The sequence below is a fragment of the Trachemys scripta genome, chromosome 3 (assembly GCF_013100865.1).
Source record: "Trachemys scripta elegans isolate TJP31775 chromosome 3, CAS_Tse_1.0, whole genome shotgun sequence".
NCBI lineage: Eukaryota > Metazoa > Chordata > Testudines > Emydidae > Trachemys > Trachemys scripta.
Genome location: NC_048300.1, coordinates 149,482,177 through 149,496,490, shown reverse-complemented (window position 1 = coordinate 149,496,490; position 14,314 = coordinate 149,482,177). Strand labels below are relative to the sequence as shown.

The 14,314-nt window shown below is 40.6% G+C and overlaps 1 protein-coding gene across 6 annotated transcripts in view; it reads left to right on the top strand.

The window, feature by feature from the left end:
- Positions 1-14,314, top strand: part of FAM135A (family with sequence similarity 135 member A) — a 151,261-nt gene that overhangs the window by 126,218 nt on the left and 10,729 nt on the right. For all 6 annotated transcript variants that reach the window (XM_034766221.1, XM_034766223.1, XM_034766219.1 and 3 more), the window contains 2 exons: positions 4,306-4,457; positions 6,892-7,002. In XM_034766221.1, coding sequence (XP_034622112.1) covers positions 4,306-4,457; positions 6,892-7,002 — 263 coding nt within the window. The remainder of the gene's footprint in view (positions 1-4,305; positions 4,458-6,891; positions 7,003-14,314) is intronic.

Below are 14,314 nucleotides of genomic sequence, written 5' to 3'. Positions count from 1 at the left end.
CACCCCCCCTTCCCCCCCCCCCCCCCCCCCAGATTTGAAAGTATCTTCTTTTCTCATTGGTCCTTCTGGTCAGGTGTCAACTAGGTTAATTGAACTGATTAACCCCTTACCAGTAAAATGATTCTGTAGCTCTGGCCAGGAGGAATTTTATTTTACTGCATACATAAAGGTTGTTACCCTTCTCTTTATATTTATGACCTCCCCCATGACATTCTCATGAGCAAATTAGGGAAATGTGGTCTAAATGAAATTACTGTAAGGTGGATGCACAACTCTTTGAAAGACCATACCAAAGAGTAGTTATTAGTGGCTTGCTGTCAAACTGGGAGAATGTATCTAGTGGGGTTCTGCAGGGATCAGTCCTCTGTCTGGTACTATTCAGTATTATCATTAGTCACTTGGATAATGGAGTGGAGAGTATGCTTATAAAATTTGCAGATAACACTAAGCTTGGAGGGGTTGCAAGAACTTTGGAGGACAGGATTAGAATAAAAAATGGCCTTGACAAATTGGAGAATTGGTCTGAATTCAGCAAGATGAAATTTAATAAAGACAAGTGCAAATACTTCATTTAGGAAGGAAAAATCATATGCTCAACTACAAAATGGGTAATAACTGGCTAGGTGTTAGAACTGTTGAAAAAGAACTAAGGATTATAGTGGATCAGAAATTGATTGGGTTAACAAAGTGATGCAGCAGCAAAAAAGGCCAGTATCATTCTGGGATGCATTAAGAGGAGTGTCATATGTAATATAGGGGCGGCAGTTGTCCCCCTCTACTTGGCACTGGGGAGCCTCAGCTGGAGTCTATGTTCAATTCTGGCTCCACACTTCAGGAAAGATGTAGACGAATTGGAGAGATTCCATAGGACAGCAACAAAAAATGATAAAAAGTTTAGAAAACCTGACCTTTGAGGAAGGGTTAAAAAAAACTGGGCATGTTTAGTCATGAGAAAGAAGACTGAGGGAGGACCTGATAAGTCTTCAAATAATTAAGGGCTATTATAAAGAGAATGGTGAGCAACCATTCTCCATGTCCACTCAAGGAAATATAGGACATAATAGGCTTAATCTGCAGCAGGCGAGATTTAGGTTAGATGTTAGCAGGGGTGTGTGCAGGAATTTAAATTTTGCTGCTTTTGGAGCTGCCCTGGCCCCGGGGCCAGAGGAATTCTGTGCCCCTACCGATTATTGGAGAAACCCAGGCCTCTGCTTTCCCCTCTTTGTGCACGCCCCTGGATATTAGGAAAAGCTTCCAACCTACAAGGATAGGTAAGCTCTGGAATATGTTTCCAGTGGAGGTTGTTGATTTCCCATCACAGGAAGTTTTAAAAAACAGGTTGGACAAATAGCTGTCAGATGTGGTCTAGGTTTACTTGGTCCTGCAATCGTGCGGGGGGCTGGACTTTATGACTTCTCAAGGTCCCTTCCAACTCCACATTTCTGTGACTGTTAAGATCAGGACCTGACACAGTGGGCCATGATCTCGGGTGGAATCTGTAGGCACTTATTGTAACTATGAATTCAGTGGCAAAAAACTGTTAATGCAGAATTAAGGTTGCTTGGTGTTATGTCCTCCCCTTGCAGAATACTGAGTTGAGCAAAACTCACAACTTTTGAAAACCAGGAAATGCAGTTAAGATTGCCCATGCAGCCTCAACTCTGTCCTCTCTCAGCAAAGCCCCAATATGCCCTGTTAATGCACATACCTTTACTGTGCCAACCCCACAGTTGTTGAAATGTACAAGCTCTTCACCTCCTTTTACAACCCATTCGCTCTCACCCAGAGGATTCCATCTAACATTACTAAAGGATCTAAACAGAAAAGGAGGAGCTGCCCATGTCATCTTCTCTCTGGTTCCCTGGAGCTGACAGTAGCCAATGGGAATTTTTTGCATACCCTACAGGTGACGTCAATATGGTGGAAGCCGTAATTGGGCTTGCTTGGTAAAGATGTGTTTGTGATATGAGAACACATGCAGATTACTTTGAAGCATGTGACAGAGCTGTGATTATGATATGAGATCTGTGTTTGCAACCTCTCATGTTTTGCAAGAAAAGGAAGGAGCTGCATGTGTATCTTCAGGATCCAGTACGCATCATTTAAATGCAGAATTATGTAGGTTATCAGGGCGTAGGGCTTTTATTACAAAGGATGTTGTCAGCATTGAAGTGGAAAATGAAAGGATTCTAATGCTTATTATAGTGGTGCAACAGAAGGGGGATGAGAACACCCACTGAGATGAACGGAAAAGTTCATGCTACAACCTGAAACAATAGCGCCGAGATGTAATCTCTACTCGGTGTTCTCACTGAGCTGAGAACATCCCATTGAGATGAATGGACCACTTCACACCTTTCTGAGCCTTGTATGTGGATGTGTAGAAAAGCCATCTCCTTCCGTTATTTCTCTATTCTTCTTTTTTAAAGGCCAACACTTCTAAGTGCTCTAAAATCTGCATGCTTGTGCAATTTTCTTGAAATTTGCAATGCCTTGTGAGCAGAGGTGAAAGTAAGCCAGTACTGCGTACCGGTAAGAAAGTGGCCGAAGCATTAGGTACAAATGGGTAAAATAGGCTAGATTTAACTGAAGTAATAACAAAAAATCAAATTTATCTCTTGAATTAAATATATTTTACATTGTCTAGAAACAAAATGCTCCCTTTCAGTTTTTACTGCTTGCTGGGTGGAAGACGTTCATGTGATTCCGAACATTAGCTTTTGAGTGCCATCACGGTAACCACTTGCTTGTTATTGGTCAGGTCTGTCATGTCAGGCGCGCAATTTACAGTAGAAAGCACCCGGTCTGATTGTCCCCTCCATTGGAACAATATAATTAAATGTAATTGATTGCAGAATCACACAGTGCATAATTCACTAAGAGGGAATGACTCACCAGAGCGGAGATGTTGCTGGAAGGGGCCCATGTTGTGAAATCCATGAAGGCAGAATGGATTGCAGCAAACATCCCTCTCTGCAAGCAAACTGACCACCCCAAGCGTAGCTGGAGAGGGAATCAGAGTTGACCTAGGAGATTAGGGGAGCTGAAAGGTGGCAGGCGGAGGGTGGGGGGTTGTTTAAGGAGCGCAATGCGAGCAGGATGGAGGGGTGGCTTTGCACTCTGTGCCCAGGGTGCTGCGCTTTGCTTCCAGTCCTTGGGTTCATTCATTATTCAGCCAGCTGCGGGAGAGAGAGCTCACCTGGCTGCAATCAGGGAGAACCAGAGCCAGGGATTTTCCTTCCTTCTCCTGTGCCCGGGCTCTTTGGGGGAGTCTCTGCAGTAGTCCCTGTTGCTGGCAGCTGTGGGGTGCCAGAGGCAGGAGCCAGCAGCAGGGGGGGCAAGGCATGGGGCTTGGCAGCGCACAAGTTGGGTTCCGAAGCAGCTGGTACCCCGGGTGAAACTTCTTCATCTCACGCCTCTTTCCCAAGTTTGAGCCAAGTTTACTTTGCAGCATATTTAATGGAAAAATCCTTTCAAAATAATTGCTTTAAGTATAAGAGGAGAGGCATGTACATGGTGTATGTATGGTACGATAGAGCTTAGTACAGGGATATACTTGTCCTGCTAGGTGTGCCCAACTTTCAGATAGGTGAAGAAGAAAAGCCCCCCTCCTCTTTACCAGTGGCAGTAACACATTTGATATACTCCTGTGAGCCGTAGCTATCTTAATTTTGCAGCTAGCTCGACTTGTTCACCGCTCTGGAGGGACAACTGAACCATAAAGCTAAGCATTCAGCTCTTTAGTCCATTCCCCAAGCAAACCCACCTGAGATGTTGCTTCCACCAAAAATAAAGTATCTATCCAGATTTTCTTCCTCCCAGGAATACTTCTAGAATCTGCATCATACAGGTTGTCTTGGCAACTAATAAGCATCCATCCCACTAACCTCAATTATTAAATACCAAAATGATGTCTTATTCAGTCATTCACATCACATTTAAAAAATTTTCTCTGTAGTTGGTGTGTAACTGGTTCTGAAACAGTAAACTTGAAAAAAATTGGTCGATGTGTTAACTGAAATAGGTTTTTTATGTGTTTAACAATTCTGAGGAGCTCACAAAAGACTTCTCTCTAAGGTAGTTGGGCAGTTTGGAAAATACTGAAACATAGTAGTTTGTTTTTTTGTTTTGTTTTATTACTTAACATTATGAAGTCGGGGAGGGGGAAAGATTGGAAATATTCCATTTCTTTCTTTCTTTACTCCTTAAAACGTTTATAAAGGCATCAGATTTCACTTTAAGGAAAAATAAAATAAAAATAATTTCCCCAAGGTTTCATTTTACACTATTTTTCTTTTTAAATAGTTTTATTGGACATTCGCTGGGCAATTTAATAATCCGTTCAGTACTCACAAGACCTCGATTTAAATATTACCTCAACAAACTTCACACCTTCCTGTCTCTCTCTGGACCACATCTTGGTACCCTCTACAACAGCAGTGCTCTTGTTAATACAGGTAAAAGCTTCAATGTTATTTTCAGTGGTATGAATTCAGGATAAATATGTTAAGGAGAAAATGAGTAGGCATCGCTTGCCTTTGAAATGTTAATAAAAGGCACTTCTAGGGCTTTGTGTATTCTTTGGATTAGGAAAATCAGGCACATTCTCACACTCTGCTTTTAGGAACAAATGGAGAAAGAGGCAAGTGTAAAACCTTAATTGGAAAAAAGACAACAATTATAAGAGCACATCAGTCTGTTTGAACCAGTTTTTATGTTAAAATATTTTTCAAGGTATAATCTTCTAAGATTAGTTTATTGATAAATACCTAGCTATGATATAATTCAACAAATCTTCAAATAAAACAAATACTATAAACAGTCACACGCATACATTCAATGTACAAAAACAACCTGTGATCTTTGCGTTCATAAAAACTAACCAACACAATTCAAATATTGAATATCAAATGCGCTCAACAAACTGCTACTGAACAGTGGTGTTCCCACACCTTGAATACTGCGTGCAGTTTTGGTCGCTCCTCAAAAAATATAAATTGGAAATGGAAAAGGCACTGAGAAGGGCAACAAAAATGATTAAGGGTATGGAGCAGCTTCCATATGAGGAGAAATTAAGAAGACTGGGACTGTTCATCTTAGAAGAGAGATGAATAAGGGGGGATATGAGAGAAGTCTTTAAACTTATGAATGGTGTAGAGAAAGTGAATAAGGAAGTGTTATTTACCCTTTCACATAACACAAAGACCAGGGGTCACCCCATGAAATGAATATGCAGCAGGTGTAAAACAAACAAAAGGAAGTACTACTTCACACAACACACAGTCAATTTGTGGAACTAGTTGCCCTAGGATGTTGTGAAGTCCAAAAGTATAACTGGGTTAAAAAAAGAATTAGATAAGTTAATGGAGGATGGGTCCATCAATGGCTATTATCCAAGAGGATCAGGGATGCAACCCCCTTGCTCTATGTGTCCGTAAGCCTCTGACTACCAGATGCTGGGACTGGACGATGGGATGGATCACTTGATAATTTCCCTGTTCTGTTCATTCCCTTTGAGCTGTTTGGCATTGGCCACTGTTGGAAGACAGGATACAGGGATAGATGTTCAATGGTCTGACCCAATATGGCCATTCTTGTGTTCTTAACAATCTACAGACCAAATAAACAGTTAAGGAAAATGTATAATCTGTGTGCATACATTTTCTGAATAGAAAAAAGGTGAAAATTGTCGTGCATTATTTGCCCAAATATAATTTGCTGGAGTTGTGAGGATATCAGTGAAATTGAGTGGGCTTTTGAAACTTGGCATGTACAATATGTAGCCCTCAATGCATGCTTTACTGTGGCGGGGGGGAAGGTCTTGCCGTAAGTTATCCCAAAAAATTACACACTAAGCACAAACAACCTATTATTTGCTTTTAGTATTCCAGATTATGTGAGATGTGGATATATGAGTATTTTCATAGTCAGCAGTGAGTCTGATTGGCTGTAGTCATCTTAGTAATAAAGTTAGACCTTTCTAGGTATCATACAGAAAGCGTTTATACTCTGTAAAGAGTTGGACCGCTTGTGGTTGATCACTTCTCAAGATACCATTTTCTTACAATAACCCTCATTGCTTTTCATATGTTTAATGGATTATAAATTTTAAGTTAATATTCCAGAAAACTCAAATAATTACATGTGATATAGCATTTTAGGACTGAGCATGACTAGCATTAAAACGTTGGGTACTAGCTATATATTTATATGTGACCACTTGAGAATACCTGGTAGTTTGTTTTCTTCTGCTTTATAGCGATAACAAGGGCTTGTAAGAATTTCTGAAAAGTCATATTTAGACGGATGGCTTTACTTATCAACTGGGAAAAAGAGATGCTGCACAACATCCAGGAGGGTGTAATAATGAGACCTCTTCTCCATTCCTCTCCCCAGTCCAGAGAATGCCTTCCCTTTCTTTTCTGCCTACCTTCCATGAGTCTTGACCTCTGTGATTCTAAAAAGTTATTTGTTTTGGTGAGATGTGACACTTGAGTCTCTCTTATATTTTGGACAGGTTATATATTTCAGCATCAAAACATATGAAACATTGTTTTAAAATGTTGAGGATATGTCTGTATGTTACCTTGTGGTTAATATTTAAAGACACCTTGATATTTTGGTGAAAGAACTTTTTCACCTAACACCAAGAATATTAACTTTGTTTTAACTAAGGACAGTATTCATTCTTTATTAATACATATCAGATAGAAAACAATGATGGCTGAGAGAACTATAGAATGGTTGTGGGCTTGATAATGCTAACATAAACATAAAATAAAGAGTGGGGAATGTAATGTATGGACATTTACTTTACACATTTAATTGCCATTTAGTGATTCTTATTTTGCTGCTGAAATATACTTACATACACTGTATGTAACCATACAGGTCTCTGGTTTATGCAGAAGTGGAAAAAGTCGGGTTCTTTATTACAATTGACATGTCGAGATCATTCAGACCCGCGGCAAACCTTCTTGTACAAACTTAGTAAAAAAGCAGGTAAGCTTTGTTCATGTTGTTCATCTTATAGGCAAGTAAGTACAAGATATCAATAAAAAGAAAAAAATAGAAAATATTTTTTAGAGAAATAATTGCATGTTCTACCATTCTGTCAGCTCTACAGTCCATTATTTATCTATACTATTTATTACTTCCGAAATAAATCAGACATTGTGTTTGTACTGTGGTAGGTAGATCATCGGGGAACTTTCTGATTAATGAACAAATTAGCCAACCTGTATTTGGGCCTGATCTTGCAACACTGTTGTCAGTGGTTTCAGTGAGCATAAGATTGAATGCATTATACAGTCGTGAAGGACCAAAAGCAGGGGTTACATCTTTTCATTTCTAGAGCTGTTTGATAACCTACATATATTTTTTTCAGATGCTAAACTTCTGTTGTAATATTTGTTCCAAGATCACTGATTAGGCAGTTCGTTTGTCCTTGAGGAGATTGACATAATAAAAACCTATCACTTGTATCTAAAGATTTTAATTAAAATCTTTCACTAACCTGCTAGCTATCCCCATTTTATCCTTCATGTACTTTTCCCCACTCCCATTTGTTTGTGTTATGAATTAAGTGAATGGCAAAGAGTCAGTTTAGGTGGTGTCTGAGATGTTAATAGGCTGGTCACCTTTAAGCCTTGAGAAGTGGATGGAGCTTCACTGGCTCAAGGGGACATCAGGTAAACATTGCTGAATGTGTGTCAGGCAGGCGTGCACTGAGGTGGAATGCTTGTGGTGAATGCAGTACTGTATAGAGAAAGAATAGGAGGTGCTTCTCCGTCAAGGTAGTCACACGTGATGTCGCCATTTCCCCTCGCAGTTGGCCCCAAAGACTTGGTAGGGAGCAAATGAAAGAGAATATATAGAGAGGAGAAGGTTGACTTGCCCAACTGATCCTCTCCCTGGAGATAAGTTCTTCTTTGAGTGCTTGCTCATGTCCATTCCATGTTAGGTGTGTGTGTTTGCCACATGCACCGGTGCCAGAAGTTTTTCCCTCAGTGGTATCTGTAGGGGATATCTGGCGCCCTCTGGAGTGGCACGCATATGCGCCAGTATAAGGGGCGCCACTGGCTCCCCCCTCCCTTACTTCCTTTTTACCGCCAGTGATGGTGCTGAGGCGTCTCCTTACCTCGGCAAGCGTTCTCTTCCCAGTGTTTTTTTTCCTATCAACCATTGTGTAAATAGTTCTTAGATAAGTAGATTTTATTGTTCTCTTGATAGTTAGTTTAACAGTGCTCTCGATAAATTAGATAGTCCCTTGAGAGACTTAGCCCAGGGACGGGGCATGCCCCAATCCTGGGGCTTCAAGCCTTGTGATTGCTGCAAAAAACCTATGCCCGTCAGCGATCCACACCAAAACTGCTTGAAGTGCTTGGGGGAAACCCATGTTAGCGACAAATGTTTTATATGCAAAAGCTTCACACCACGAACTAAAAAGGAGCAGGACAGAAGACTAAGAGCTCTCCTTATGGAGTCGACCCTCGCGCCAGCCTCTGAACCAGCACAATCAGACTCTGCACTGAACATCGTGGCATTGCTGCGAAGTGCGCCACCGGCACCTGTCTCCACCTGGCACCAATCTCTGTCCACAGTGCCTGCTAAGAAGCAGAGAAGCACACCAAGAGAGGGCACTCCCTGATGTCCCTTACTGGGAAGGGGAAATCTGGAGAGGTGCATAGGCCTGCGTGTAGCAGTGCATCTTCTCTGGAGCTCAGCCAGGTACCTCCATCGCCAGCTAGGCGGTTAAGCCCTCCTAGGGATCCACCAGCCATCCAGGGTAGTGGCAGAGGTCCCTCGCACCTGAAGGTTCCATCCATGCTAAAGACTTGAGGGAAGCCGGCACTGGGGCCCACGCAACGTTCCCCATCCTTGCGGCATTGCTCCCTGACACTGCGGCAGAGATGCAATGATCGGTGTCGGGGGCATTGGAGGGGCGGTCGGCAACAGTCTTCTGCCTCCTCTGGACTCAGGGAAAAGGTTCAAGCCAGGTGCCCAGGAGCACCCTCTGGCCTCAGCTGAGGCCACCCCTGCGAGGGGCGCAGAGCCAGTCCCTTCCCCTGTCTTTGCCTCCTCATCCATGAGGCAGTGGCGGGACCGTCCCAGAGAGTGTCTCAGGATGATTTCAAGGCATACCAGGAGCTGCTAATGTGGGTGGTGGCAAATCTGGGGTTGGAAGCTGAGGAGCTGGTTGAACCCTCTGATACCCTGTTTGACATCTTGGCCGACGGATACCACTGAGGGAAAAACTTCCGGTACCAGTGCATATGGTGAGCACACACACTTAACGTGGAATGCACATGAGCAACACATCTCGAAGAATACCAGTTATGAAGGTCAGTAACCACTTTTTCCAAGAAGAGAAAGTCCCAGAAAATGGGTGGGGAAGGGCAAGGAACAAAAAGAAAAATAATGGCTGAGGTAGAAATTTGATCAAATGTATGGTTTTTAGTAAACTTTGCTGTTTTTCCATTCACAAGTGACTATCACAAAATAATAATTATACTGCTGATAAGGCACATTATTAGCATTTAAAGATTAACTCCAAGGAGCAAACCATTGAAACAACTTACCTAGAAATGCAGTGGATTCTCATTACTTGAAGTATTTAAATCTAGAGTGGATGTCTTTCTAAAAGATGTGTTATGGCTTGAACAGAAATTATGGGCTTAATTCAGCAATTACTGGGTGAGGTTGTGTGACCTTAAAATCTTTGAATCTATTTAAAAAAACCTTTTGTGCTCTTCACTGCTTCTTTGTGATGTATAATAACTTTCACCACATTATTTTCTGATTATCATTTGCATTAGAAATATCAGGTATTCTCTCCTCTTTCTTTTGATAGAAGACCTAGGGCATGTTATTTGGAGGGTCTGGATAGGAATGTCATTAGAAGCTGTGACCTGAGCTGCAGCTGTCCTGCTTCTCAACTCAAAGGGAGGGAAGGGAAAGGAGGCTGAGTCTTGGGGACCTCCAGAAACACTTAAGACACCATTTCCTCTACTCCCTCCATTTGAGGAGGGGATGGGGGGAAGCTGCAGCCCAGGTCACAGCTTTATGGACCATCCCTATATAGGTCCTCTAAAGAACCTGCCCTAGATCTTCTATCAAAGAGAAGAGAGCATACCTGATATTTCTAATGCAAACACCAACCGGAAAATAAAAGTTTACTTTAAAATTATTTAAAATTTTAGGCAATCTTTATACTTCCATAAAGGAGCAGTAAGAGGAAAAGCTCTTGTTTTGGTTTTTACATAACAGTTCTGTTTAGGGGATACGTTATGGCTTTGCTCTGTGGAGGCTGTTTCCCCGGTACTACACCGCTTTACTTCCCTGCGTCAGTCCTCATGTTGGTCTGCAGTCTGACCCTAAATTATCATTAAAAAAGTCCACTGTGAAATTAGTCACACTTTATATTGAAGTTAAACTTGTAGTTTATAAAATGTTAAATGATTAATAGTTCAGATAAGCATGTTAAACAAGAAGAGTACATGTTATAGATAATTATAAGCCATGGTTGACCTGTTAGACTGTAATAATTAATTAACCATTTATTTAAAACTTCTATTAAACACTTTCATAAAATGTGGCTGTTTAAAATATACTGATACACTTGGAAGAGACTTATATCATACCAGGTTTTATTGTTTTTCTGGCAGCAGAGTCAGACTATATACATTCTAAAGGCTACCTTTGCAAACAGAAGACTGGAAGGTGGGGAGGCGAAAAAGTATAGAGTCTTCACCTGCATGGGAGTGGGGTTTTCCTACTTTCATCATTGCATCTTTTTTAGGAATTGATGTTTATCAGTAAATGTTGGTAAATGTCATTTCACTGTACACATACAAACCGATGAAAAATATTTCCATTAATAATAATTGAAATTTACAGATGGACAAAATAAGAAAAATGCTGCTTAAGATGGGATTTTAATAAGTTCTTAATGCATATTAAGCATGTTGTAGTGAATGCTTCATAAAGCATGTATTTACATTTCTGCTAAAACAGTCAGTTCCAGCATTAGTGGAGCTGGAGCTGCAGATAATTATGCAGCATTTATTAGTGTGTTGGGGTCAAAATTGAGGAAAAGTATAAATGCATTTATATTTATGGTGAGTGGCCCGATTGCACTTACACAGTAACAGAGCCAAGTTTTATTTTGTTTTATTTCAATAATGGGTTGCAAATGAAGAATATTGCAATGAATACTCTCACCTCAAATTTAAAACAGTGAAAAGGTCTGGAAATGTCTGGAAAAAGTCTAGAGTACATTTTGCACTGCAGAGTTTGTAAAAACAAATCTCTTGACAAGCAAATTATACTGCTCAATATTTGGACAGTAAGCGTCAGTTGGAAGTTAAGCAAAGAGAACCCAGACTTCAATGGAAGCCTATTTGGGAAGAATTGAGACCAAACAAAGAGAGAAAGCTGTGGATTTTCCACACGGTATGTTTATATATGTTGTGCTTTGAGACGATTCCAATGAATGCTGTCTGTGGTTTGAACTTTTTATTAGCTCTGCTTCAGATGTAGGCACCAGCAGCATGTACTTACCCAGAATGTCATCAGCTGGTAAAAATATACTTGCCTGAACGTTTTGCTCACCACAAATCTGCAATTAAGGATCTGTTGAGTGGTGAGGAAGTCTCTTTAGTAATTGCTGGACAGCCAACAATTAACATCATTGCAGTGTTCTACAATGACAAAAATAAATCAATAAATACTATTATATTAAAATCCTCTGTTGTTCTTAAGTGAAAAGCAGGAGTCATTTCAGTCTGGATCAAGATGTGTTGCCAGGGTATGACCAAATGTGGGAAAACTGTGTCAGTCAACAGTGATTCCGCGATGTACATCCAACACTCTGTAAAGCACCTGAAAGAAATGTATCCACATCTGCAGCACATTCCATGTTTTGCTCATCTTTTGCATGTAGCCATTGTTCATGCAATCAGAACAGATGAGTTCCACAACATCAACAAATTTGTGGTACATTTTCCAGCAATATTTAAACATGGCCAGCAGCCAAAAGTGAGCATTTTTTAAAAGTCTGTGCGAGCAACAATGTGAGCCCACTGGTTTTGCGTGTGCCCTCTTGTGTTTTGCCATCACAATGGTTTTCCTTGCTCAAGGCAGCACAATTCATTCATAGCATTGGGACAGTGTGAAAGACAGAAAAGAATTCAGTCACCTCAAAGAAGGCAATTAAACTGCCGTAAGATGTTGAGGACAATGGAAATCAAGAACTGTATAGAAAGTTATCTGTTCTTTGTGTATTTTTGGGAAAAATCTAAATAAAAATAAATGCACCTCTGAAACATTGCACTGATACACTGCTTAATAAGTTGCTGCTGATGTACATAATGTTTTAAAAGAAGTGGAACTCAAGTCAATGGGCTACAAAAGGCACTTCCTTTAATCTGCAATGCCAGCTTTCCCATCAGAATTTCAAAGCAAACTGAAGGCAACCATATCCCACAATGTACCCCATGGACTCTGAATCATGATGTATTTTTGCCAACTGTAAAGTGTTTGATATATTTGTCAAGGCTCAAATGTCATGCAATTTTAACGAATATGAAAATATTTTGCACCTTTTTCCCTTGCAAGACAGAAGCGTTCAAGTACTATTTTCACTTGTACATGGTGCGTGAAGTGTCCTGTGATGACAGCATAACAGCTCTTGAATATTGGAGATACGAAATCTAGTCATTGCCTATCATGTCGAGTATGGCATTATAGAATTTTCACTGCCAATAACTTCATTGTGTGAATAAAGATTATTTGATCTGTTCAGAAAAGTTCAAGACAAATATTGATAAGCCTCTCTGAAGAGGTTTAATGAGTCTACTACAGTTGTGGATTTTTCCCCAAAAAAGTCAAATGCAACTTAATGTCATTCATTGTATAGTTAACGACTTATCAGTGTAACAGCCATTATTGTAAGAGGCAGCCTAAGCAAACCAAAACTTACACTTTGTCTTGTAGGTGCAGAATTCTGACATCCTAACATGATTTTTTTTTAATCCTTGTTCTGGGTTACTGTGTCCAAACTGATACTTGTTTCTGAATGCATGTTAGTGTACACACATTTTTTGTTACAAAAGCAGACTGAAAGGAGGAAAGAGGAATTTAATTGTATTTTATGACCACATTATCAATTGTGAATTCTGCTTTTAAAATAATTCATGAGAACCATCTTATTCGGGAAAACTTTATTTGGCGTATGCAGTCCGGTAAAGCTAAGCCACAACGTTCTTATCAATGATGTTCAAGGCACGAATACCTCTAGGAAGTTGTCATTTTGCAGTCCTCAGCAATGTGTGTCATGGTTTGTGGCTGCCCACACTGACATAGAGAACTGTCTCTAAAACGCCACCAAAATTGCGCTGCAGCACAAATTCCATGTCTGGTACAAAACCAGTTCAGAAGGCTTGCTAAATCAAACCCAGGTTGAAGTTGAATGGGGTCAGAGACAAGATAATTATTTGTCACTTTTCTCTGCAGACCATGGAGCTCACCACGTATCCTCTACTATAAATCCTTTCACCCAGTAAACTTATTCACACAAGGTGATGTGAGGGCAGACGACTATGTGGTGGATTAAACAAGTATTTTAATTAACAGTAGATATGGCATATCACACAATTTCGTCATGAGCTTTGCTACACTTTCCTGTCTTTGAATACTGGGCAGAGCAATATTGCGGAGAACTAGTGATAGAGTAAGTGTGCCTGAATATGCATGGTGGAATTAAGTTGTATGTCAATCATCTTTGTGTGAGATGAGCGAGCACATACTGGAGCGTAGTCCTCCGCCGCTGAGTAACAGAGTGCCAAGGTTGAAGTGTGTAATGTTTGGGCGTTGGCGCCCCGTGTCTTTCCGGACAGTTTTCCAGGTTGTTGAGCATTTTGACCTTAGTTGTTGTCTTTGTAAGATGGTCACAATGTCCAATGTGATGCCTAGATAGACTGGGTGTGAATAATGCTTTATTCATTAACATTGAGAACTGTGTTCGGCTCACTGGTGCATGATGTAAGTGAAAGACACTTGACACAGTCTTACTTCCACTTGGTATCAGATGCCACCAACGACAATAATTGGCCATAGCTGCCATATCTGCATTCAGAACATTCTCAAGTATGTCAAAGGAGTGTGACTGAGTGCCGAGACATACGTCTGCATAAACAAACTTACGAGACCTGATATATGGTAGGTCATTTGAATACAAGTTTAATAACTTTAGACATAAGCGTGATTCTTGCAGGAGGCCGTTATTTTAGTGCCTCCAAGCACTTGTTCTATC